The 26,603-nt window shown below is 49.1% G+C and overlaps 1 protein-coding gene across 1 annotated transcript in view; it reads right to left on the minus strand.

Moving 5' to 3' along the window:
* Window positions 1–26,603, minus strand: part of NOS1 (nitric oxide synthase 1 (neuronal)) — a 130,833-nt gene that overhangs the window by 22,330 nt on the left and 81,900 nt on the right. Inside the window, exons 11-20 of the mRNA XM_006890404.1 lie at window positions 24,108–24,209; window positions 22,675–22,869; window positions 19,719–19,804; window positions 16,368–16,512; window positions 14,552–14,656; window positions 13,997–14,055; window positions 9,833–9,949; window positions 3,907–4,081; window positions 1,538–1,676; window positions 721–799 (exon numbers count right to left, since the gene is read on the minus strand). Of these exons, the coding sequence (XP_006890466.1) occupies window positions 721–799; window positions 1,538–1,676; window positions 3,907–4,081; window positions 9,833–9,949; window positions 13,997–14,055; window positions 14,552–14,656; window positions 16,368–16,512; window positions 19,719–19,804; window positions 22,675–22,869; window positions 24,108–24,209 (1,202 nt within the window). The remainder of the gene's footprint in view (window positions 1–720; window positions 800–1,537; window positions 1,677–3,906; window positions 4,082–9,832; window positions 9,950–13,996; window positions 14,056–14,551; window positions 14,657–16,367; window positions 16,513–19,718; window positions 19,805–22,674; window positions 22,870–24,107; window positions 24,210–26,603) is intronic.

Genomic DNA, 26,603 nt, shown 5'->3' on the forward strand with positions numbered 1-26,603 from the left:
TCTCCGAGAGTCGAACGTACAGTGAACGGCGGACTCAACGGGGAGGTGAGTCACTGCAACCACAATCCACACGATCATTTTCTTTCCTCACAATGACTGCCACCCACCCTCTCCTTCCCCAGTTCTCGAGGTGAGAGCCTGGCAGAGGGGAGCTGGTTAGGAAGCTCAGCTGCTACCAACTAGTCAGGGGATCCTGCTTCCATTTCACCTCCGAGGCAAAGCCAACCAAGCAGCCAACGAAACCCAATCCCAAAACGCAACCCAAAGCAAAGCCAAAATGCAAGCTCAATTCCACTCAGCTCCACTCAGCTCCACACCAAGGAGCTGGAACGTTTGCCCTGCTGACCCTCCCCTGGGCTCCTGATACCGTAAATCACGTGGGAGGGGAGCCTTCTCTGGAGGAGCTGCTGGGGGATTTGAACCACAAAAGAGGCGTGACTCCCTCTGCAGTGTGGCAGCCCCAAAACCAGTTGTCATTGGATTGACTCAAATTCACAGTAACCGTGGACACATGCATGAGTGAACTGTCCTTATGAGAGTTCTCAGAAGCCAACTGCCAACTTTTCTGTTAGTAGTTAAATGAATTAACGATATGCAAAGACCTCAAATGGTTGGAAATAGAAACCCAATCCTTGGGGTCAATCAGGACTTTCTCCCTGAGAAGCGGGTGGCCACTGGGAGTAGAGGAGGGTGATTTTGGATGAAGTAAAGTGTTCCTACCTGGATTTAGGACTCTGGAGGTTCTGCCGGCTGAGGAGTCGAGCAGCCAAGACCCGCTTTTTGTGGACATTGGATAGACCTGTGGGAGCGCGGGGGAGGAAAAAGAAAAGCCCTCTTGAGATGAAGTTCAACAATTTGCAGTACAAACTCCCCTGCTGAGGGGCGTCATAATGTCCCTGGAGTCAAGGAAAGAGGTCTGGGAGGGGAAGGGGCAGGTGTGGTGGGGTGGTGGGAAGTGTGACTACTGCAGAGCAGAAGGCAAGCTGTGGAGAATCCTTGCTTTCCAGGTGTGAGACCATGGTTCGATTCCCTGCCATTGTACTTCACGCAAAACCAGTACCCTTAGGTTGGGAGTTGGGAGCTTGCTTGTTGCTGTGATGCAGACAAGGTTTTAGAGGAACGTCCAGATTAGGGGAGACAAGGAAGAAAGGTCTGGTGATCTACTGCTGAAGACCAGTCAATGAAAGCCTCATGGATGGCAATGGCCTGAGCCTCAGCAGGTGATGGGGGATGGCACAGGAATGACGTTTCCTTCCCTCAGTGTGCACAGGGTCACCATGAGATGAGGGTGACGCAATGGTAGCTAACAAGTTGAAAGGTGGGTAACTTTCTACTAACACCCCCAAACTTCTGGGAAGTAAACCTTGCAAGCACGTATCTTCTGATGATGGGCGGCACCACTCTCTTCATTTCTGGAAGAGGACACCAGATGGAGAGCCAATCCGTGAAGCCCCCCCTTCTTTAAGTCCCTGTGGAAGGCCAGACCTCGTGGTGGGCCTCCTTCCCCACCATCGCCAGGGTCTCTGGGGAGCCATACCTTGTGTGAGCTCTGGGGCTTCCGTCACATAGGTGAGGCGGAACTTGTTCCTCTTCCAGCTGCGGTCATTGCTGATGAGGGAGTTGTTGGCCTTCTCGATGTTAACATCATCTCCTACGCAGAACACGTCACAGGCTGCCTGTGGAACATACAGGGCTTTCAGTGACTCAGAGGCAGGAGGAACCCCTCCCCACCAGGTCCCTCAAAAATCCATGCACCCACCAGGCTGTCCATCCGTCTGTCCGTCCATCCATCCATCCATCCATCCATCCATCCATCCATCCATCCATCCATCCACTTATTCATCTACCTACCCATCGATCCACCCATCTACTCATTCATCCATGCATCCAGTTACCCATTTAATCTACTCACCTGTCCACACATATAGCCACTCATCCATCCATCCATCCATCCATCACCCAGCAAGTCACTCTACTACCCATTCACTCATCTAGCCACTAATTAAGTCCATCCGTCTGTCCATCCATCCATCCGTCCATCCATCTATCCACTCACCCACCCTTTTATCCATTCATATATCCACCTACTCACTTACTTCCCCTCCCTTCCTTCCACCTCCACTCATTCAACCACTATCCACCCAATTCAATATTTTCCAGACTCTTCAATGTGCCAGATATCTCCCAGTTATTATTGAGTTTCAGGGCCTACCTTCTGCTTAAAATGTAATCTCTTATCAAATTTATTTCTAAAGCCAGTATGTATAGAGACTTTAAAGACAGAAAGTAAACCCTTTAGAACTTCCCATCCATTTCCCAGTCCACACACCTACACCCACATGGATATAATATGTACACTGGCTGGACAATACTGACGTACAATTTCTTTCTATGTCAAGTTCATTAGTTCTCCAACTTCAGTGATATAAGAATTATTACTATTCCTCCCCCCCTTTCTTGTTGTGTATGGTCAAATCAGATCTGACTGGCACAGGAGGAGATTGCCCCTCCTTCTCCAGCAGAGCAGCTGGTGGATTCTAACTGCTCACCTTCAGAATAGCAGTGCAGCTTTTTGCCACTAAGCCACCAGATCTCCCTTAAGGTTATTATTTAGAATCATTCAGAGATGAAGATTCATGCGTAATTAAGGTTTTCCAGGAGATTTTTACCATTTTTGGTCTTGTGTGTGTGTTTATTTTAAAATCTACACCCAAGGAAGTTGGGTCTACTTTTAAAGATCTCATCACCTCAGTTCATTGTTACCTCCTAGAGCACAGAAATGATGCTATTTCCCTTCTTTGTTAAATTTTGGGTCAATTTCTTAAGTCCAGCCAGCATCAATAAATACTCTCGTGACCTAGTGGTAAGAAGCTGCGCTCCAATTCCAGAAGCATGTGGTTCAAATCCACCAGGAGGAGGATGGGCAGTCTCCTCTCACTGCCTCTGAAAACCCACTAGAGGGTCAGCTGTAAGGTTGGTTCTAACTTGACAGCAAACAACAACACAGCCAGAGGTCGAGGTGGTGGGAGACCACCCGCTCCCTGCCTGCTTTACAGTGTGAAGCTGGGGCTGAGCAGTGAAGTGCTTGCTTGGGGTCACACAGGGCCTGCTGAGAAAGCTGGGGCCGGAGCTCAGGCCCCCTGGCTGGCTTTCTTCATCTCACTGATGAATTGAGACTTCACCTTCCATCCAGGAGCTAGTGGTACAAGCCGTTAAGCTCTGAGCTGCTAATCAACAGGCCAGTAGTTCAAAGCCACGAGCTTCTCTCTGGCAGAAAGCTTCAGCATTCTGCTTCCATAAAGTCCACAGGCTCGGAAGTGCTTTGGGGCAGCTCTATCTGTCCTCTTCTCCTACCGAATGCAAGCGAATGGTGACCTTTCCAGGCCTGAAACGAGTTCCAGACTCTTAATTTTTATGAACCAGCTCTTTGCCTGTAATAGAAGCTGCTGCTGGTTTCTAGATAAAAAAAAAAAAAATCTATGTGTCAAGATCACCTGAACCTGTATTTTCTGGGGGAATGTCAGGGGTTTTTATTTACTTACTTACTGGGGCAGTACTAGGGCTATTTATTTATGAGCTTGCTTACTGGGGCTGTACAAGGGGAATTTATTTATTTACTGGGGCAGTAGCAAGGGTACTTCTTACATACTGAGGCAGTCGCAGGCTATTTGAGAGCTTTCTGGGGCAGTTCCAGGGGTATTTATTTATGAGCTTGCTTACTGGGGCTGTAGCAGGGGTATCTGTGAGCTTTCCGGGGCTGTACCAGGAGTACTTCCTTAATTACTCACTTACTGGGGAGGTCCCAAAGGCTCTCTGAAGTTCTCCTCTTCCCTGATGGTTTGCGTGGCCGTTTTTGGGTGCAGTGGGCAGCATCCGCTTGGGCCTGAGCTGGGGGAGAACAATTACCTTGAAGACCTTCTTGGCCCAGGTCCTGAAAGACTCTTCCTGGCCGCAGAGCTCGTCCCCCTCGCCCATCTTCAGGATCCTCTCCCCGCCGAGCTCTTCTAGGAGGGTATCCACTGCGTGGCCGAAGGCGCAGAAGTGGGGGTATGCCCGTGAGCCCAGGCCGAACACCGAGAACCTGTAACAGGACAACATAAGGTCCATGTCAGGGGACCACGGAGGGGTGGGGTCTAGATCGTCACAAGGTTCAAGTCTAACTGGTGGTGGTCAGGAGACCTCCAGGCCATCAGTAGAAGACCATCTTTAAACACAAGGGCTCTGAGGCCTCTTCTTTTCAGCTAGAAGAAAATTCCCAATGAGCAACTCGTCCTGAGAAGGACGACCACCCCCATCAGCTGCTGTCGTTTGACTCCAACTCCTGGCAACCTCAAGCGTGTTAACAGTAGAACTGTGCTCCACAGTTTTTTCAAAAAGTGATTCTAGAGCTAGAACACCAGGTCTTTCTTCCGAGGCATCTCTGAGTGGACTTGAACTACCAACCTTTCAGTTAGCAGTCAAGCATCTTAACTGTACCACCCGGGCGCTTCCACAAGCTGGATGAATTGGAAGTAACAATGACCTGGAACCATTATTTCTTTGTGGTCTTTTGCCAGTGGGACTAATTGGGGAAATTAGTCCAAGCTAGTTGAGGATTTGCATATTATAAGGGACATAACTAGATTTGTTTTAAGAACAAAGATAATGAAAACACAGCAGTCCTTTGGGACCTGTACTAATGAGGAGACCAGACGGGCTCACCATTAACACATCAAATGTTGTTGTGTAAATAAGTTCTTTACAAGAGGATAAAAGATTTATAAGAACATGGGCTCCATCCCTTGCAAGGTGTGGGAAATGAATTTACTTGGATAATCCCACCAACAGAAACCTGAGTGGAGCCCCTGGTAGAACCTGTCTCACAGGGCACAAGTTAATGAGAATTCTCTGTGTTAATAGGGGGATATGCTATAGGAAGGAGTAGTGGAAGGCTGTGTCCTAGAAAGCCCCTCCTGTGAATTCGGAGTCCTACAGACTCCCACTGCACCCTACTTCCAAGGCGTGGTCCTACCTATGACTGTAGAGCTCAGAGGGCCTGGGCCCCAGGTGTACAAACAAGACCAGAACATCCTGCCCCACGCCTTTCCAAGGCAGTGTCTTCTGCTGTAGACAGTGACCTCAGAAGAGTCAAAGCACAGAGATAGTCCCTCTGGGGTCTAGCCCTGACCCCCCGTAGGTCTTTTTCAGGACAATGGGGATAAGATGATGGCCGACTGAGATGGGGGAGGGAGAGAAGATGGAATCATTAGAGCCTGCATGTGAGATGGTCCAGGGGCTCCACAGATGAGCTGAAGGTGAACATGGGTTACTACCCACTCCTTCTAAATTCACACCCACATTGGCTCCTCTCTTCCTTCCTCCTCCTTTGTCCAGTAGATCCAGAGCCTTTCCAGAGGCAGTGCTGGGGATTAGGCAGTGCGTTGCTGTCATCATTTATGAACCTTATATTCTTGGATCTGGATTCCTCCCCTTTCTCTCACTTCTTGGGCTCCCTCACAGGTAGAGGGGAGGTGAACCAAGTGTGGACATTCCTGCTCTAAACCACTTCCCTTAAACTCAGCTAACAGAGATTTGGAACCTCCTGTTCACATGGGAAGTGGCAGCAAAAGCCTAGAATTCTTGCCTTCCATAAAGGAGACCCAAGGCACTTGGTGGTTTAATATGCTCCATTTTGGATGGTTAACTGAAAAGTCAGCGGTTCAAGTCCACCAGCGGCTCCATGGAAGAAAGGTGAGCAGTTCCCTCCCATAAAGACTTACGGCCTTGGGTACCTGGTGGAGGGCTGCCTTGAGTCAGAACTGCAGCGATGGCAGAGGCTGCGGGAGACCCAGCTTCAATGCCAGCCCATGCAGCCACCACTTGTCTGTCAGCAGAGCTTTTAGACTAAGACAGACCAGGAAGAAAGGTCTGGCAACCCATGTCTGGAAATCCGTGAGTGGAAACCCTATGGATCACAACTATCCTATTCATATCAAGGACCAGGAAGCCCTTGTTTCCACTGTACATGGGGTTGCCATGAGTTACGGGGGGCAACTCCATGGCAACAAACAACAACAAAGACATGACTAGTCATGCCTTGGGTTGAAGGCATTGTTTTTCGAGCCTCTGTTATTCATGCCGATGATGTTGCCATATTTGACAACCTCGATACTATTATTTATTAGTGCCCCTTAGCTTGCTTTTAATGGATGCTTATTAGCTCATCACCCCCCGCTCTATTCGCAGATGTGTTCACAGACAGATGGTGAACTCAGGCAATGGAGTCATTACTTGGCTCCCCGGTAGAGCTGGGATGGGCCTCCCAGTTACGCCCTGGCTCACATTCCCATCACAGTTTTCACCTTACAATTTCAAAATCCCTCTTCTTAAGCCTCTCAGCTAGGGTTTGGACAACTTCTTGTCGATGGTGCCAGGTGGTAAACGTGTCAGGTGAGCCAAGAGGAAGTAATGCCAACACAAAACAAGACAGAAAACAAGTTCCTGAACACGACACAAGATAGAAAACAAATTCCTGTACATTTTTGTTTTTTAAACTTGTGTGCTGTTGCATCGGGTCCGACAGGCACAGGAAGAAATTGCCCCTCCTTCTCCAGCAGAGCATCTGGTGGATGCAAATCGCACGCCTCCAGGATTACAGCGCAGCTTCTGGCCACTAGGCCACCAGAGCTCGCCTGCACATTTTTTTTAATAAGACAAAATGAAGTCTGTACTATCACTGAGTAGCTGAGAAGGTGGCAGTTTGAATCCACCAGCTTCTCTGTGAGAGAGAGATGCGCAGTCTCCTGGGCAAAGCGAGCTCCTCAGAAACCTGATAAAGGTTTACCAGGAGTTGGAATCAACTCAGTGGCAGTGGGTTTTAGTTATTTAATGAGAAAAATGGATTTTTTTTAAATGGAGGAGGAAAGTAACTTTTTAAAAAAAATTTCTATTTATTCATTGTTGCACTTTTTTCCCCTCCCAGCCCTCTTCCCTCACCCCCAGTACACTCCCTTCTTGGAAAAGTAAAAGAAAAATTCTTTCATTGTTTTACAATCCCTCCCACCAGATCCACCCCACTATGCAGCCTTTGCTCTGGACTCCTGTCATGACAATAATACCTAATCACACATCCCTTTTAAACAGTTTTCTCCCTCATCTGTTTTAATGCAGTATACATTATTGAACCCATCTTTCTCAGTCTCCCCTCAACCCCAAGGTCAGAACTGTTTTACAACAGTGGCAGCATGCAGTATTTGTCCTTCTGTGACTGAGATATTTCACTCAGCATAATGTCCCCAGGGTCACCCATTTTGAATAATATTGCATGAGTTCCTTGTTTTTCAATGCAGCGTAGTATTCCATTGTGTGAATATACCACAGCTTCTCTATCCATTCATTTGTTGATGGGCACTTAGGTTGTTTCCATCTCCTTGCTATTGTGAACAAAGCCGCGATAAACATGGGTGTGCATGGAAAGTAATATTTTGCTTCATTAGAGTGTTTTCTAGAATTAATCTGATTGACAATTTTTTTTAAAAAAAAGATAACACACACACACACACACACACACACACACACACACCACACCACACCATCATTAGCTTGTGAGTGCATAAATATAGGTGGTGGCCAGGCTGGGTTTGAGCCCTGGGTTGTAGTTTGCAAATGTGTGTTCTGATGTATATTGATATATTTAATAAGGGGAAAGGATAGCTGTCAAGCATCAGAAGTGGCATTGTAATTCTGACTTCTGAGGTTGAAGTACTCTGATGAACGTGGTGTTGTCAGCATCGGGGAGCCTGCGATCCATGTCCTCTACTCCCCAGTGCTCAGAGCAGTGAGGGAGATAGTCCAGGCAGTGACGGCCCGAGTGACGCCTGGAGGAATCTGCTCACCTCACAGCAAACCCTGGAAACTCAGGGACCACCACCCGCCACCTTTCTTCACAATTATTCATGAAGGTGAGAATGTTTTTTGTTATGTGAGGTTGAGTCAGAATGACTCACAGCTGACCCTCCAGCTGGTTTTTGGAGGCTGTAAATCGCATGAAAGGAGACTGTCCATCTTTCTCCCACAGAGCAGCGGTGGGGGGGGGGATTTGAACCACCTGTCTTTTGTTTTGGTAGTACAATTCTTTACCACTTAGGCTACTGGATATGGAAACAGAGCAACTTAAACTGATCTCACATGGCAGGTAACTATGAGGAAAGCCCTCAACAATACGGATTGAGTCAGTAATTGCAACATCGGCTTGAGCATGATGGAGACTGTCAAGACGGTACAGGATGGGGCGAGGTTTAATCTATCGTTCATAGAGTCACTATGAAACCTGTGAGCAGACTCGATGATACGTAACAACAGCAGCAACATGTGATTACGCTTGGAAAACACGGAGTTAGCCATGTTTACAATTTTTATAAAGTTTGGCTACAGACTAGAGTCACCTGGGCAGATTTTTGAAAACACTACAATGCATCATCTTAATTCTAGACCAAGTATGCCAGAAGCTGTAGAGGTGAATATTTGAGGTTTGCCCTGGAGAGAGTGAAACCAAGCTGCTCCTTGGGGACAAGGATTATAAAGGTCCATCTCACTTACTCTGGGCATGCAGCCAGGAGGGATCAGTCTTTGAAGAAGGACATCATGACATCATGCTTGGAAGAGTTGAGGAACAGGGCAGGAAAGGAAGATCCTGGATGAGACGGACTGACACAGTTACTGGGGTTGTGGGAGCAGGTGTGTCAGAGACAGTGAGACTGGCTCAGGATAGAGCAGAGCTCAGAGCTACTGTGCAAAGGGTTGCTGAATTGCAAGTGAATCGATGGCACATAACAACAACATCTCAGAGGTGGGGCTTAGTTATTCATCTACCGCAAACATGCCAAGTGATTCTGGTGTGCTGCATCCGGGGTTGAGAACTTCTGGGCCATAGCAGGATGCTTCCAGAAACCTCTTTGGAGTGAAGGTCTATCAGTGGGGAAGGGTAACACATGGAGAAATTACCAGGGATTCGCATCCTCAATTCAAATGATGAGATGGACCAATACAATGACTTGAACGATGAGAGTGGCAGAGCCTGGAGGATGCTGCACCTCAGGGCGAGGCTTCAATGTGTGGTCCACAGGGCTGCGATGAGTTGTCAGTGGCTTAATGGTACTGAATAGTAATAGTACAAATGATGGGGTGATCCCTGGGTGATGAGGGACAGGGCACATAGAACGAGGTGTCACTGCAAAGTCAGGGATAGCGTGGGGGAGGCCAGGTAGGACAGCCAAACAGACAGGTGCCAGCAGCTGGGGTCATGTTGTTGTTGTTAGGTGCTGTCAGGTCAAGTACAACTCCTAGCAACCCTATGAACAAGCATCCTGAACACTGTTCTATGCGGTGCCACCCTCACAAGCTCCGACACACTCAAGCTCAGTCACCGGGTCATCCCACCTGGCCGATGATCTTCCTCTCTTTGACCGCCCCTCCGTCTTCCCAAACATGGTATCCTTCTCCCAGGAATAACCTCTCCTAGAAACATGCCCCAATGCAGCCCGGATGTAGTTGGTTATAACCAGATGTTTACAGTCAATGAATGAACAAGACAAGCTGGTCCTCTGTTGTTGTTGTTGTTATATACTGTCGAACTGGAACTCACCTACAGCTGGCACTCCAGTGGGTTTTCAGAGGCAGTAAATTGCACAGAAAATTGTCCATCCTTCTCCCACAGGGTAGCTGGTGGATTGGAACTGCGTACCTTTGAGTTGGCAGCACGCCTTAACACTAAACCACTGGAGCTCCCCTAGCAATGAGCCCCCTTGGCAACCATTGAGCCTTCGTCTCCCCAGGCCCCGCGCCCCTTGCTCACCTCACGTTTGCCAGGGGTCCAGCACTCTCGAAGTTGTCTCTGAGGTCGGGTCCGTCGCCCGAGGACTTGCGGGAGTCTGAGTAGGAGGAGACGCTGTTGAACCGGACCTTGTAGCTCCTGTTAAAAGGAAAGAGGACCCGTGAGCTGTGGCTCGGAGCCCCGCCGAGGCCAACACATCCTGCAGGGCTGCACACTGCCAGCCAGGGTTCTAGGTTCTTCTCTCATGTGTTTACTGAAATCCGACCGTCTCTCTGGCCTTTTGCTCACAGCAATGACAGCATTCCTTCCAAAGCTGACCCCACCTATACTTCCAATGTCTTGATTACACTGGACTCATAAAACTTGAGCCAAGCAAGAAGCTGCAACTGCAATCTCAGAGATGCACGGTTCGAATCCACCAAATGCTCTGCTGGAGAAGGAGGAACAATCTCCTCCTGTACCAGTCAGATCTGATTTGACAGTACACACAAAAAATAATGAAATAAAATAAATATTAAAAAAACAACAAAAAAAAACTTGAGCCAAGTAAACAAAAATAATTTGTGCAGGAATAAGCCAGAAGAACAGAGCATCTCCTCACCGTGCCACCATGCGTCTTCATTCCCTAACTTTCCACTTGCACAGGGTTCTCCCTGGGATCTTGCAGGTTCTGACTCAGCAGGTCCAGGGCAGGACTTGGGTTGTGCATGGTTGTGCATGTCGGTTAAGCTCGCAGGAGATGGTGACAGCACTGCTGGGTCAATGTGCACCTTCTATGCGTGAAACCTGGATTCAATCCCTGGGCAATGCTCCCCAAGCACAGCTGACCGCTATCTACCAGTGGAGGCTTCAGTGACCTTATGATGTGGAAAGGATTTTAATGTGACTTCCAGACCAAAATAGACTAGGAAGAAAGGCCTGGTGATCTACTTCGGATCATCTCATTGAGATCCAGGTGGAACCAACTCATTGCTAAGCCTTCACTGGGTTTTCAGAGGCTGTAAATTCATGGCAGGAGACTGTCCATCTTTCTCTTGTAAATCACCTGATGGTGGATTTGAACTTCCTGCCTTTGAGTTGGCAGTACAACTCCTTGCCCATTAGGCCATAGGAAAACCTCAGGGTCTCTCAATGGTCTGGTCCCCAGCCAGCCATGGGGACGGCAGTCTCTGGCACTGGGCAGCATGTCATTTTGTCGTCTCTCCAGCTACCATGAGTTTGCAGGTGGGCTTGACAGCACCTAACCACCACCATTGTCACCAAGGAGATGACAAGCCTGGTGGGCGTCAGAACTCACTCTGCGTAGCCCGGAAGCAGGCCTGGCTGTCCACTACGCTAGCTGTTACTTACAGAGACTATTCAAATGAAATGAAGATTTCGTTGTCCATATATATATGAGCCACATTTCAAGTGCTCCTTATTCATGTAGCTCCTAAGTAGGGTTGCTATGAGGTGCAGTTGACTTGACGGCATCTAACAACCACCACCACCACCACCACCTACAGTCATGTGTGGCCAGTGGCTGCATCATCACAGAAAGGTCCAGTGGATGGTGCTGTCCTACCTATTCAAGTTCTCTTCTATCAAAGCTTACATACACCAGGGGTCTGCCTTAGACCACATAAAATGTTCACCTGACAAGGAAAGAGACTGGATTTCTCAGTAAATTGTTTTGAAGGGGAAGAAAGATATCTTTAGGATTCAAACCTCAGCATTAGACTTTGTACTTAAAATAAATTCATTTTTTTTCACCAGTTTCCTTCTAAAAGTGGTAAGTTTTGTTCTCAACAAGAACAAAATAAAAAAAAAAAAGAAAGGAGAAACGGGGTGGGGAGGGGAAAAAGCACAACTCCAAACAAAACCCCAACACAAATCTGAGAGCAAAAGACAAAAAAAGGAAATTGCGCATTTTGGCTGCAGGGTTTCTGAGCTGAATGTTCTTCAAAGTTTTCGCTTCAGCGTCGGGAAAGTTCTAAATATATGCACGTGTATTTTCTGGCTCAAAATAGTCTCCCATTGAGTCACTTCGCCAAATAAGCCATGCAGCATATCAGGGGGTGGCTGTGTGGTTAGTGTAGGAGATGGTTATGGGGTAACAATAAGGTGGTGTTTGGTTTTCCGCCACCGCTTCTTCCCTAGTTGTCAGCATCTTTTGAGCTTCCCAAGAACCCCTGGAAGCAGGCAGAGGTGTGATTTCTCCCCATTTGGCAGAGGAGACAGGCTGAGGCCCGGAGAGATCAAGCAACTTGCTTAGGGAGTTAGTGGTACAGCCTAGGTTTGAACTCAGGTCTCCCTGAGACCACAGGGTGTCACGGCAGCCTGGGGTAACGGGTGTGATCTCGGATGCTCAGGCACTGAACACACAGGTGCACACCAGCAAGCACACACATGCACACACGCTCACACTACCTCTGCCGGCTGTCACGGGCTGTAGCCAGACGTGGGACTTCTGTGCGACCGCGAGAGAAGGGAGGCCCTTTACGGGGAAAGAAACGCAAGGGTTCCGGGTACCTAGAGGGGAGAATGCATGGTGCCCTCTCTCTCCCTGAAGGAGGGGTGAGGGGGGGACCCGCTGGGAGGTCCCCAGCACGAGATGAGAAGGGGAGAGCATCAAATACAGAGGAAGCAGCCAGAGTTGGATGCAGAACCAGGGGTGACCACTAGGGGCGCAGCGACTGTCCATCCTAGATGGCTTTAGAAGTTCCTGCAAGAGGCAATCTGTGCTCAGTCTAAGAACATCCACTTCCAAGGTTTGAGGCTGGACAAGGCTCACTCACAGCGATCACCTGGATCTCAGGAGTGGGAGGAATACAAGAGTGCAGAAACAGGCAGAGCTTGGACGTGGTCCTTTAGTACTGCCCACCTGGCACGCACAGATGTGTGGATGAGCAAGGTAGGTGGTTGGCTTGAGAAGCAGGGTGTCGAGAGGCCTCTAGGCTGGGTGACTTGTCTTGGCCCCATATGGAGCTAGGACTGGGTGAGGAGACCAGAAGATGTGGGATGCAGGGACAAGTGTGGACTACTGAGCTTACAGCTGATGCCCATTTGAACCTAGCCACGGATGGCTGGGGAGGAGCTGACCAGAACCCAGCCAGACGATGTGAAGGTGACCCACACTGTGAGCCAGGGTCCACAGCTGCAAGCTGACGGTGTGCTCTGGACTGGACTGGACTCTGCTTGTGGATGCAGATGCCCCAAGTTTCCAAGTTCCTTCAGCAAAAGGGACATACATGCTCGTCCCCTCTGAGCACTGGTTTGCTAGGGATGGGCTTGTCAGAAACTGGCTATGTAAAAGGGTACTAGGGCACGAGGCGTGACGTAGCTGGCTACCATGCTTTCCCGAAAGTGGTTATTTGTAAGATGATTCCAAGGGGGATAAAACCCTCGAAATAAATAAAAGACTATAAAACACAATGTACATGCATTGTACAATGTATATGAAGAATAATAATAATAAAAACTCCCAAAGTATACATATAAAACAATGTATATTTATAATTGCAAACTAATAAAAATGTTAAAAAAAACTCCAAACAAGACAAAACCAAACCAGAACACCCTCTCTGGATCACCCCGGCTGATGCTAGCAAGCCGGATGGTCTATGCCTTCCGGGGAACTGAAGGCTTTTCAAAGGGCAAGTTTGATTCCAGGTGGTTCCCAGCGTACACAATACCTTCAGAGACCAAGCCTCACCTTTGATACAATTCCTCTGTGAACATTTATTTAAACCACAGGTACTTTACATCTTGCAGGGCATCTAATCTTTTGAACTCAACTTCTCTATTAGCTGTAACTCACCATGAGCATCAAATAGACAAGCTTGTGGGGGGAAAAAACTGACTTCAGTGATTCTGAATGTCAGGTTTCAAAGACGGAGAACATAATACGTGCCCTTAACTTTCTCACATGCTTGTGAGGTCTGTTTTCTGCAGGGAAGGCAGTTGTTACAATGCCGACTTGGCAGACAAAGAAACTGAGGCACAGGGTCATGAGGTGACTTAGCCATGACCTCCTGGCTAGAGATCAAAATGACAGGTGTCATGAGTCACAGATGCCCCCCAGTAAAATCGCCCTTGAATGACCTTTAGGTCACAACCACTAACCAGAATTGACGTATCACCCCAGTCACCCAAGGGTACCATTCAGTTACCCCCAGGAGCTGACATGACGGGTCCTTCACTTACTTCCTCTCCTCCTGCACAGAGTTGGGGTGTCTCATTTCCATCAAAGCACAGCCAAATTTCTGGGAAGAGATGGGTGAAACGTGAGCACTGGATGATCAAATCTGGAAGAGGGCTGACAGATGAGAAAAGGAGGTCTGGCAAAAGAGGGTCTGATACGTGGGGCCCAGGATGTCACAGGTGGCCAGGGACACAGGCTGGGCAGCCACGCTTGCCACAGAAGCCAGGGGAGGGCCAGCTGTTTAAAAGGCCTACACGCATGATCTCCCATCCCCAGCACACAACTACTCTTGGTAGTCTTTTCTTTCTAAGGGATTCCAGTCTCTGGACTGGTGTGTCCATTCCAAAGAAGCAAGCTCAAGTGACAAAATGTATTATTACGGTCTGGTTAATCAGTGGACGCTAGCAAATTGAGAACTTGGAACTGTCTCATTTTTGCATAGCATGGATACTAATGAAGGTTGCCGAGTAACAGGTACAAGGAGAGGGACTCAGCCTCTGCCTCTCCTCTCTTCACTAAGGGGACCACGTGCCGGAACAGGTGAGGGCGCCACTCACCTCCCCGTTCTCTGGGGGGTCTCCATTGCCAAAGGTGCTGGTGACCACCAGGACCAGTGTTTCATGTTCCAGGTGCACAATGTCATATTCTTCCATGGACATCACCTAGGGGGGAGAGTGGGGTGGGGAAGGTGGGAAGGGGGCAAAGAGGAAGGGACTGTCAACAAAAATGACCAATGCGCACCCGCATTTTTTCGAGACCAAGTCACAGTGAAACAGAGGACACATCACCTCTGACAAATGAAAGAAAACAGATGTAGCACAACTCTAATTTCCCTCTGGCTTTCAAAGCAAGTACTCCTGCTTAAAGCAACTACTTCTTGTAAAATCCACTCCTCTTTCCTCCAACTAGCGGTGGGCCACTGCCCGACCCAAAGGGTCTTAGGAAAGGAGACCCCTATTTCTCAAACTGAAGTCCGAAGTATTTTCTCTTGAGGGTCAGACTTCTTTCCTCAAGTAAGTTGTTTCACTCGCAAATAAACCCTCATTAAATTTTTTATAACTTTACTCCAGAATCCATCACATCACATGATGGAGAGAGAGAGAAGTGGTAGAGGACAGAGTGAATGGAGGAAGATGCTGAGGACGAGGGAAGAGGGGACTCAGCTGGCACGCCATTGTGTCGACAGGCTCAAGAGGGGAGAGCTAAGAACATGTTGGTAGGGTCACCCCACTATGGAGACTGTCCAACACGCATGGACAGTCTGTGGCAATGAATGCTTAGAGAGGGTGGAAGATCTTGATGGATGGAGACCCCTGGTCCCTTGACTTACTCTTAGAACCAACAGATCCCGGTGTGTCCCTGACCACACTCAGGCATGACCGCAGCTGAACCACCACTTAAGGATCTGATTGGCTGAATTTTCTCTTCAGTCCTCCCACCAACAGTATAGAGCATCCAAGCCAAAGAACCCTGAGATACCTGTCTTAAAAAAAGATCTGTACTCTGCATCAGGAGTGGCATCCACACCCGAAACAACATGCCTCCGGAAACTCTAGGAACTTTAATTAATGTTGATAGTTGTAGAAAGGCTTCAGGCCTTGTGTTCATTGGGTCACTATGAGTCATGCTCGACTCGAAGGCACTCAACAAACAACATCTTAACACCATTTTTCAAAGCAGGTGCTAAGAAACCTGTGTCCTGAGATGCTCCAGGAAAAGAATCAATCCACGGTCACATATGTTTGGGGAACGTCATATTTTATCCCTTCCTTGTTTGGAGATAGGACACACTGCAGAATAAAAGTTCTGAGAAGTACTACAAGAAATCAGGTTGAACTGTGCTGACGCCAGTTTCTCAAACTGACATCAGAATTATTTTTCATAAACTCTCCAACATTATTCTCCAGAGACTGGGATTGTCTTGTCTCTGATCTCCACAAGCCTCTGACACTTAAGCAAACGTATGTGTCTATGTACTTCGTCTCACATACGTTGGGATGTTGCTGGCAGAGATTACTCCCTGGAGGGACACTGTGCTTGGAAAGGTAGAGGGAGGGTCAGTGAACGAGAGGAAGACTCTCCAGCAGATGAACTGACACAGTGCCTGCTGGAACGGGCTCGCAGGTCAGAGACGATGAGGAGGACACAGGACAGGACAGAGGTCAGCTCTGTTGTTCACAGTGTCGCTCTGAGTTTTACTCGACTCCTTGGCACCTAACAACAACAACAACAACAACAACAACAAACAACATGCACACATGCTGATGGGCACCTTGGGATGTGCTTTCACCCATTCTCAAAGGGTTCCCCCCGTCTCCTCTTCCTCTTTTTAGTCACCGTGAGGGGTCCAGGAGAGGGCAGAGCTCTACCCACCTTGGCATCAAAGGCGTGTTTGAAGATCTCACACAAGGACTTGGCATAGGCCTGTGATTTGCCTGTCTCTGTGGCATACAGGATGGTCGCTTTGACCCTCTTGGCCATTGCCTGGCCCATCAGCTTGGCCGAGAACTTGACGGCTCTGGGGGAAAAGAATGCAGAGGAAAATGGGAAGTGGAAAAGGAGAGAAGAGGGGTGCCGGGCTGGGACTTTGGGGCCTGAGGCACGACCTGTAACAGGACAGAATTTACTCTCCATCTCTGACGGTTTCAGGGGTCCCCTAAGAGACACTCGAAGCCCTTCAGTGTAGACACCATTATTGAGCCTTTATTTGACACCCTTCACTCCAAGACCAACAAGTCAAAGGTAAGAGAGTTCGTTTTTCATTAGTTTGTTAGCAGATTGACACACATCAGTCTTGGGAACCTTGATTGATTATAAACACTGCCCCAAAGGCCTTTCACTCATCCACGTGTTCATCCAGAAATGCGTGCTCAGAACCCTTGTGGCGGGCACTGTCTGGTTCTCACACGGCTCTGGACAAGCCACTGCATTAGGAGGGTGGCAGAGGTGTGTTTCCTTGTTGTAGCCACCAGGGAAGGGTCACGTCTGAGTCACACGTGGGTGTCCCTCACACAGGAGAGCCTGACACTGGACGGCACCATGTCCCACTGCCATTGCCGGCAAGTCCAGTCCAGCTCTGAATGACCTTACAGGATAAGGGGCAACTGCCCCTCACGGTTTCTGAGGCCACCAGTGTTCACGGTAGCAGCCACCACACTGGCTGGTGGCTTTGAACTCTGGTCTTACTTACCTTCTCAGCACTTAACCACTGCACCACCAGGGCCTCACCACCAAAGTCCACTCACTGTCCTTGGGTCAGTTCTGACTATAGAGACTCTCCATTGAGTTCCTGAAGTGATAAATCTTTATGGAAGGAGACTGCGTGTCTTTCTTCCACAGAGTAGCTAGCAGGATTTGAACTGCTGGCCTTATAGTTAATAAGTCACACAATATGTCACACAGCTCAACACACTACACCAACAGGTTTCATCAAGTCCCAGCAAATCCAGATCAGTGTTCCTGGAAGAGGGGGTGGTGGTCACCCCAGTGAGCTTCTCCCTTCTAATCAGGAATCCACAGGCAAATTGCTAATTATCCCCCGACCTGGGGCTTACTGATGGCAAATTCCTCGATCTGTAGACTCAGGGAAGCCACCCACACAGCAGGAACAGAAAGGAAGAAAAGGTGCCTGGAGGGTTCCCTTTAAACGATCTGAGCACAGAAAAGGCATCTATAATTAACTCCCATTGTTTCTACCCCAAGTTAATAGTGCAATTAATGTGTTAGATCTCGCCCTCCCCTGAGAGCACTGAACTGAACTGGAGCCAAAGGCTGCCTCCCAGAGAAAAATCTGTGAACCTGTTGTTAGGGAAAGATTACCTGCTGATGTGTGTGAGCGCTGGTGTCTGAAGGATGGGACTGGGTGGAGGAGGGAGGGAGAGTCTCACTGATGGAGTCAGGATCTAGCTTAGAAGCCTTGCAAAGCCCCCCAGGGTCTGGTCTCTGGGGTCCAGGGCATGATGACATCTGTTGCACAAAAGATGCCAGATGCAGAGAGTTCTGGGCCCCGAGGGTGGATGAAGAGAGTGGGTAGCTCAGCCGACAATCCATTCCCACTGCCAGTCAGTCAGTTCCCAGCAGGTGACTCCGCTGAGTACAAACACCCTTCGGGCAGAAGGCTGACATCCTATTAAACCATCTCAGCTGGTCCTACTCATCTCCGGGCCCTCTGCCCGGCCACGTGTTCGTCACACGAATGACTCCACAGCAGCCTTGGCCTGTGGCATGTGTTACGCTTTTAAATGTAAGGTCAGCAGTTTGAATCTATCAGCTGCTCTTCAGGAGAAAGATGGGTGGTCTCCTTCTGTAGATTTACAGCCTCAGATAAGCCTGCGGGAGGGAATCGACTCAACAGCACTGGGCTTGGTTTTCAGTCTTGGCCTGTGCAGTTTCCATGGTCTGAAACCTCCTTTCCACCCCTCTTTGGTCAGGTGACTCTTACTCATCTCATTGCTCAGCTCAGTTGTCCCCTCCTCCAGGAAGCCCTCAGCACTTCACAGTACCATGAGCCTCTTCTCAATGATACTTGTCACAACTCTTGTTATGTGCTGTTGAGTCACCTGCGACTTATAGCGACCCTATGTACAACAGCCCCAAATCCTGCTCTATCCTGAGCCGACCTAATTGTCTCTGACACACCTACTCCTGTTACTTCAGTCACTGAAATCTATCCATCTCATCGAGGGTCTTCCTCTCCTGCGCTGTCCCTCCACCCTCCCAAGCATGACGTCCCTCTCCAAGGTCTGGTCCTTCCTTGCAACATGCCCAAAGTATGTCAGACGAAGCTTCAGAATCCTTGCCTCCAAGGCGCAGCCTGGTCTCAGCCTCTCCAGGATGAACTTGTTTGTTCTCCTAGCAGTCCATGGCATGCATATTCAATACTCTTCTCCAGCACCACAACTCAAAGGCATAAATTCTTCTACCATCCCTAGTCATTGTCTAGCTTTCTGATGCATAGCAAGTAATTGCAAAGACTATGGCCTGGATTAGGTGGACCTTAGTCTCCAGACTGACAACACTGCTCTTCAGTACTTTGGAGAGGTCTCTGACAGCAGACTTCCCCAACGCAATCCATCTTTTAATTTCCTGTTTGCTGGTACCAAGAGTGTTGATTGTGGAGCCAAGCAAACTGAAGCTGTTACTTAGTGTTGCCTATAATTGTGCAATTCTTTTACTAGTGAACACTTGTGAGCAACATGGGGACAGGCACCACACCTCTCTGGCGTTCTTAGAGCCTAGCAGTGCTCGCCACATAGCAGGCATGCAACACTTGTGGCTGGCTCAGTAAATGAGTGAATCAGGTGAGTCCAGCCCTGGGCCACAGTGCCCTCTAGGTAGCAATGTGCTGGAGCCGGCTCCTCCTGGCCCTTCTCAACCCTGGAATTCAGCAACTTACTGTTGGTAGCTTAAAACTGACCAGGATGGGAATATTTACACTAGGGAAATTGGCACCACTGCAAATTATTACTCCTGCTGTTGTTTGGAAAGTTCTTCTCCAGAGAAGAACTGAGAGAGCTGGGAGAGGAAGAGATGGGGAGAAGGTTGTGGAAACAAGGATTCCTGCATTGGAAGCAAAGGCGGTGCAGGCAATTGGAGCAGATGGAGCACTTACGCCGCCATCTAGCAGGCCAGGAGGGGCTCACTCCAGCCCAGCCCTGGTCCTGGAGCTGTGTGATCCAGAGGGGACACCCACCAATCCCTCAGCTCCCCCTGCAGGAGACTCACTCTGCCAGCTTCTTGAAGCCAATGGCTCGCCGCTTTGTGGGGGTCCCATTGGTGCCTTTCCAGACGTGGGTGTTCCAAGGATCAGGCTGGGGAGAGAGAACCATGGTCACTCGTGAAGGGACTTCATTTCTGAGGGGTTCTGGGTGGCCTACATGGTTAAGCACTGGACTACTAATTGAAAAGTTAGTGATTTGAATCCACTCAGAAGCACCCCAGAGTCCACTTTCAAGAAAAAGCATAATCATTGAAAACAAAATGTAGCACGGAACCATAGCACAATTCTACTCTGAAACGCGTGGGGTCGCAGGAAGTCAGACTCCACCAGATGACCACTACCGTATTTTTACATATATATGTGCCAACGAAATAATGTCTCAAAGGGATCCGTCCTTGGAAAAAGATATCACGCTGGGAAAGGTGGAGGGTGAGAAGGGAGAGACAGGCCCTCAACAAGCTGGGTTGACCCAGTGTCTCTAATAAAGGGCTCACACATGTCAGAGACGGTGAGGACGGGGCAGGATCTGTTGTTCACAGGGTCGTTATGAGCTGGAGTCAATTCGATAGCACCTAATAACAACAACAACAACAGAAATAATGCGCATACACATTTATTGCATGTAAACTGCAAAGGAAACTAGCACAAGAAGGGACTGTACAGTTTCCAAAAACTACACAGAGTCTATGCTATCTGCTTATGTGGCTGCTGTACCATCGAGTCAGAACCGACTCGTAGCTGGGCAGTACATCACACAGGAGGAGACGGCTCATTCTTCTGTCTCGGAGCAGCCGGTGGATTCAAACCATGGGCCTTTGGGTTAGCAGCGCAATTTCTTACCACTAAGTCACCAGACCTCCCTATTTGCACAGAATGTGGTGGTGTTTGGGTTTTTATTGGTGAAGAAGACTCTGAAATTACTTAGGGGTTTTATGACTGCCCAGCTATGCTCACCCCTCAGCTCTTGAAGGGACGTGACCAGAGAGAGTGGGTAGTCCACCCTCTAACCTTTTGTGACCCCCTCAGTATTCCTTATTTTCTGCAAGGCCTCCAGCTAGACCCAGGCTGCCCACTAGCTAGAGCCTCACCACCGGTGCCCCCTGACCATTTGAAATGGGGCGAGCCTGGACTGAGATGTGCTCTTATCATAACACATACACACACACATATCAAAGCCTTCATGTAAAAAGAAGAATGTAAAGTATTCCACTAATGCATTTCATGTTTTCTAGAAAGGATATGTATTTTATATTACATTTATAACATATGTTTTTAAATACATTTTTTAATTTTAATTGTGGTTTTAAGGAAAGTTTACAGAAAAGTTAGATTTTCATTCATTCATTGTTACTTATCTTTTGAGAGAACATTTTTGATTCTATTAGCATTAATGTCAGCTATTCATTTATACTTTAATCGTGGCTACCACTGTTGTCAGCTGACTATGATTCACCTCCAACCCTATAAACAGCAGTCTGAACCTTGCTCTGTCCTCGCTAGCCTCAGGCTTTCTATGTCCTCGAGCCCATTGTTACAGTCACTGTGTCAACCCATCAGGTGGCGAGCCCTGAGGTAGGAAGTTGATTTACAGTAGGCACTAAGCGATCTCCAGGGAGCTCTGGTCGCTTAGTGGTAAGGATTTCTGCTGCCAACCCCAAGGCATGTGGTTTGAGTCCACCAGCTGCTTCAGGGGAGCTAGACAGGAAAACTCCTCTCATGTGATTTGCAGCCTCTGAAAACCAGCCGGAGGATCAGTTATGAGTCAGTTTCAACCCGATGGTTCAGAACACTGACGACAATTCATCTCCTGAGTTTTTAGGAAGCTGTTGTTAGCTACTGTTACACTGTTATCAGTTCGTGACTCCTGACCACACCATGCACAAAGCAATGAAACGATGCCTATACCAAGACAGCTGAGGAAGAAAGGCCTGGTGATCTTACTCCCCAAGACCAGTCAAGGGAAACCCTGTGGGCTGCAACGGTACAAGGCACAGCTGGTCACAGGCTGCTGCGGCTCCGGGATGAGTTCTGATCAGCGGCCCGTGGGCTGCAGATTCAGCAGGTCCTTTGATAGCTGCTAACCCCGATTTATCAGGATTCTGAGCCATAATGACCACTTACTCTGAGCCAGGCACTGTTCCTAGCTCGCACCTGTGCATGTATTCAGTCATTCATTCACAACAGCCCCAGGCGGGAAGGACTGATTAGTACTCTCCATGAACTGTGGTGGAAAACAGCACTGAAGATCCCACTAATCGCCGAAAGCACAGACACATCTATCTTGGAGGAAGTGCAACCAGGGTGCGCCTTGGAGGCGAGGACGGGGAAACGTCATCTCATATGCGTTGGGCAAGCTGTCAGGAGGGTCCAGTCCTTGGAAAAGGACCAGGAAAAGCCGAGGGTCAGAGAAAACAGAGGACGAGCCTCAACAAGATGACCGACACAGGGCCCGCTACAACGGGCTCGAGCACGGCGGTGATGAAGAGGACGGTGCGAGACAGGGCAGAGCTCAGATGTGCTGCTCACAGGTAGTAACTCAGCGTCACAGTAGTTGGGAAACAGAAGCAAAGAGAGAGTATGCAGTTTGTTGAATCACATGGATAGAAAGTGGCAGAGCTGGGATTTAAACCAACACCGTGGTTCCAAAATGCACACGTGTACCCATTGCCTCTCACTGTGTTTCTACCTCCAGCAGGATGAGAGTTTACAGGGTGAGTCCACCTTCCGCAGAACGTGGAACAACAGGCCACATCCGCCATCAGAGGACTCTGAGCTTAAGGGGCAGCAAGGAAGGACTGGCCTGGATGGGGCATTCCCAGGGCACAGATGCCGCCCCTGGAACCTGCCAATCCTGCTACTGGAGCTCTACGTCTCCTACTGGAAGGAGAGAGAGATACCACAACCGGGGAAGGCAGGGGCACGCGGGGACAGGATGACCACAGAGGCAGGGAGGGGACACACCTGGTACTCGAAGGAGGGGGTGAGCCGGTAGTTGAGCATCTCCTGGTGGAACACAGGGGTGATGCTGCCAGACATGGGGGGCACAATCCACACCCAGTCGGCCGGGCAGCCCCCTCGGCAGCGGTACTCATTCTCCATGTGCTTAATGAAGGACTCGGTGGCCGAGTGGTGGTCCACGATGGTCACTTTGTCGCTCTGTGGGAAGGAGAGGGGACGGACAAGGAGTCAGGGAGACAAAATGATGGGGGTCTCAGAGGTCTCCCCCCACAGAGGGCAGCAAGTCCCAGAGGCTGGTCCTGACATGACCGAGACAGTGCAAAGTGATGAGTGATTCTTTCTTCAATTTCCTAACAGTGGGGAGAAAGTCTCCATTTGCAGACAGCGCGCTCTGAACACCTACCTCTCTAACAAAATATCAGACATTTCCACCCTTCTTAGATTGACAAGGAGAGGGCTAGTCTTGGGATCAGAACCTCAGGCAGCGTCTGACTGGAGTGGAGCATCTTGCTTTGCAATCCTTGCACTTGTATGTTGACATATTTAATTTTAGAACTACTATCTACTTAGAACCACAGGTACTGGCTCTCTGTGGCTGATGGTGAAGTAAAAATCCCCTGAAGATAAAAACGTTTCCGCTCTGAGAGTGAGCGTACTGAAAAGATGGGTGGAACCTGCCTCAGACGTCTGTCTACCTGCGAGGAGAGTCTCATCTAAACTCTACTTTTGCTTTGAATCACCTCTCTGATCCTTCCTTTCATTCTTTAAAAAGGACTTGGTTTGAATGATAACTTGTACAGCTCCCAGTTTAGCAGAGACAAGCATTTAGAAGCACGTGTTGGAGACATTATAATGATGCCAGGAAAAGAGGCATAACCAGGAGGCCGAAGTAACAGGGATCAATCCAGTAATGGGAGGTCCCTGGCTGATGCAAATACTAATGTGCAGACTTGCTAATAGAAAGCCTGGTGGTCTGAGTCTATGAGGTACCTCAGAAGAAAGTCCTGGCAATTGACTTCTGAAAAACCAGCTACTGAACATGGAACACAGTTGTGCTCTGACAGGTCTGGGGCCACTTTGAGTTGAAGTCAATTAAACAGCAACTGACTTCTTACATATCTGATGATGATGATGACGACTTCTTGTTGTGGTGCATTAGTCTTGAGTCCCAAAGATGTGGGCAGACACAAAGGATTCTTGCCAGTTTTAAACAGTGGCAAGCAACAACTCTTTCCCCTCTCCATCTATCTCTTCACCCCTGCAACCCCCTCCCAAGCTCCACACTGAAAGGAAGGCATGGACCTGGAAGTGGCCCACTCTGATGGCAGAGACCCCTGAAGGGTGGCCTGGAAGCTGGGCTGTCTCCTGCAGCTGTGGCTCTGAAAGCTTTTCATTCCCGCATGAGCCTTGGGACGCACACACGCCTGGGGGGCTACCTGGAAGCTGTAGAGAACCGCGATGTTGATCTCCACCAGCGCCTGGTCCTTCCACAGGGAAGAGGTCTTCCTCATGTCCAAGTTCATCTTCTTGGCCACTTCCTGAAAGGGGAAGGAAACACAGACTCACACACTGGGGGCCCCGCAGGACAGGGCTAGTGCCATTACAGACCTGCGAATAAATTAATCAGCTCGCTCACGTGTCTCACTCATATGTCTCTTAAGGACAATAAGACCATGATTGCAAAACTAGGACAACTAGTAAACCACATATGGAGGTCCAAGGGAGGAAGGGGCAGGAGAAGAGGGTTAAGGATGGGTAGGGGCGAAATCACAGAGTTGCATTAAGTTGGTGGGTGGAAGGAGGGGTTAAAGGAAATGGGAAAGATCCAGTGGGGACCTGAAAAGACAGGGTAATTAATAGTGGGCATAGTCCAATGGTGATTAATTTTATAAAGCATAATGAATGGGAATATTTATATGAAACACAATATGAATGAAAAATACTGTGAAATACAGTATATACAAACTTTGTAAGCAAACCAAAACAAGAAAATGGAGGGAAAAAAAGACTCTATGGGGCATGACCAAAAAAAAATAACAAATGATCAACAACAAAACAAATGAAAGAAAGACAATGTGCACAGACATGGGGCTGGGGTAGGGCGCCCTCAGGCAGAGAAACAGGGAATTCCCCAGCTGACGGCTGAAGCTGGGTCTGCAGGCTCACAGGGCAGTGAGCTGGGAGGACTTGGTGAGAAAGGAGAGTGGGGTTCAACCACGCAGGCCCCTAAAGAAGGAGACAGGGCTTTATTCTGTTTGTGATGGGGAGCATTTGGAGGGTTCAAAGTTGAGGCAGAAGGAGCCTCGGTGGTGCGGTGGATTGAAAACGGGGCTGCTGACCGGAGGGTGGGCAGTTTGAAACCACCAGCTGCTCTGCAGGGTTAACAGTAAGCCGGTTGCTTCCATAAAGCTTTAGAGCCGCTTGGGGCAGTTCTCTGTCCTGTGGGGTCACAAACAGTGGGGACCCCTTGACAGCACACACCGTGACCTCTCTGTTCATATTTTTAAAGTGCAGGCATGAGTTTGGGAATAACACGGGTTCCTATTCTTTTCATCCCTAACGTGGCCAGGACCTGGAAGCTACAGCACAGATGCTCTGGGCTCAGGGGACAGAGCCTGACCCCCTTCTGAACCACGAGGAAACTGAGGCTGGCGAGGCGCAGAAGCTTGCCCAACACCCACTGGGCCCTGTGGCCTCACTAATCAACAAACACCTTGAGCAGAAGGACTGACAAACACGCTCATGACATGGATGTGTCCCAGCTGACACGGAGGCAGGAGCCGGTGTCAGGACGAGGAAGGACCCGGCAGCAAGTTCATTAATTAAAGCCCCGCTTGGCACCAACTCTGTCAGTTCCAGTTGCTCAAGGGAACCCGGGCCTCATTATAAGCCAGAACGCGACAGTTTTGCAGGTTTGGGTAAATTGCTTGCCAGCGTCAGCTGTCAACATTGGCACCTAATGGCAGTCGGGGGGCAGGCGTGGGAGAGGTTTCTTTAGGGCGCCCAGAGACTGCTCGCTGCAGCTCAAGTGGGAGCCGAGATCAGGACATGTAAGCAGAGATCACGATGAGAGAGGACTCAGGAGCTCCCTCACGAAGGCTTGCACCAAGGCTGGGCTCGGCGTGAGGGGCTTCAGGTGTGACATGCACTCAGAAGGTAATCAACCTGTCATTCTACATAAATACACGTGCGACGTTTTTGAGAGGAAATACACACGGCCAGACATGGTGCTATTATACACATACAGCATGATTTGGATGAGACGAATAGAAATTCGTTACAGATGAAAACAAAACAAAATCCCCCCCACAAAAAAACTCAGCCCAAAACAATGCTCCCAATAACTTTAAAGACCTAGAAATTCCCCAAACATGACCCGAACCACATCTGTGTAAGCAGCCCAAGTGTCTTTTCGGTTCCAGCCTTCCATCTACAACAGTAGCTGCCTGTGAGAATTATGTGGGGAGGTCTGAAAAATCCCGACGTCCAGGCCCCACCCTGGACCAACCGAGTCGGAGTCACGAGGAGGGACCTGGTGTCACACAGTTGTTACTGTGTGCTGCCACCTCTACATCTCAGAGCAGACACTCGGCAGGTTTTCAGAGGCAGTAAATTGTGCAGGATGAGAACGCCCGGCTTTCTCCTGTGGAGCAGCGGGTGGATTTGAACCTCATGCCTCTGGGATGGCAGTGTATCTCCTTTCCACTAAGCCACTAGCGCTCCCCAGCATCACGTCGGGTCCCAGGAAATCCAGACGTGCGGCAGGCTGAGCAGCATGGTTTCCCCGCATCACCCTAACTGTGGGGTCTCAGTGAATCCTGACCACGACTTCTTGGTCACTGTCACGCATCTAATATGCGGTGGAAAAAGAGTCAGAAAGGAACACAATAGACCCTGATCCCACGTGAGTCCTGGAACCCCGAGAAGCACAG

The sequence above is a fragment of the Elephantulus edwardii genome, unplaced genomic scaffold, assembly GCF_000299155.1.
Source record: "Elephantulus edwardii isolate Elephantulus edwardi_28Jun2011 unplaced genomic scaffold, EleEdw1.0 scaffold00089, whole genome shotgun sequence".
Classification (NCBI taxonomy): domain Eukaryota; kingdom Metazoa; phylum Chordata; class Mammalia; order Macroscelidea; family Macroscelididae; genus Elephantulus; species Elephantulus edwardii.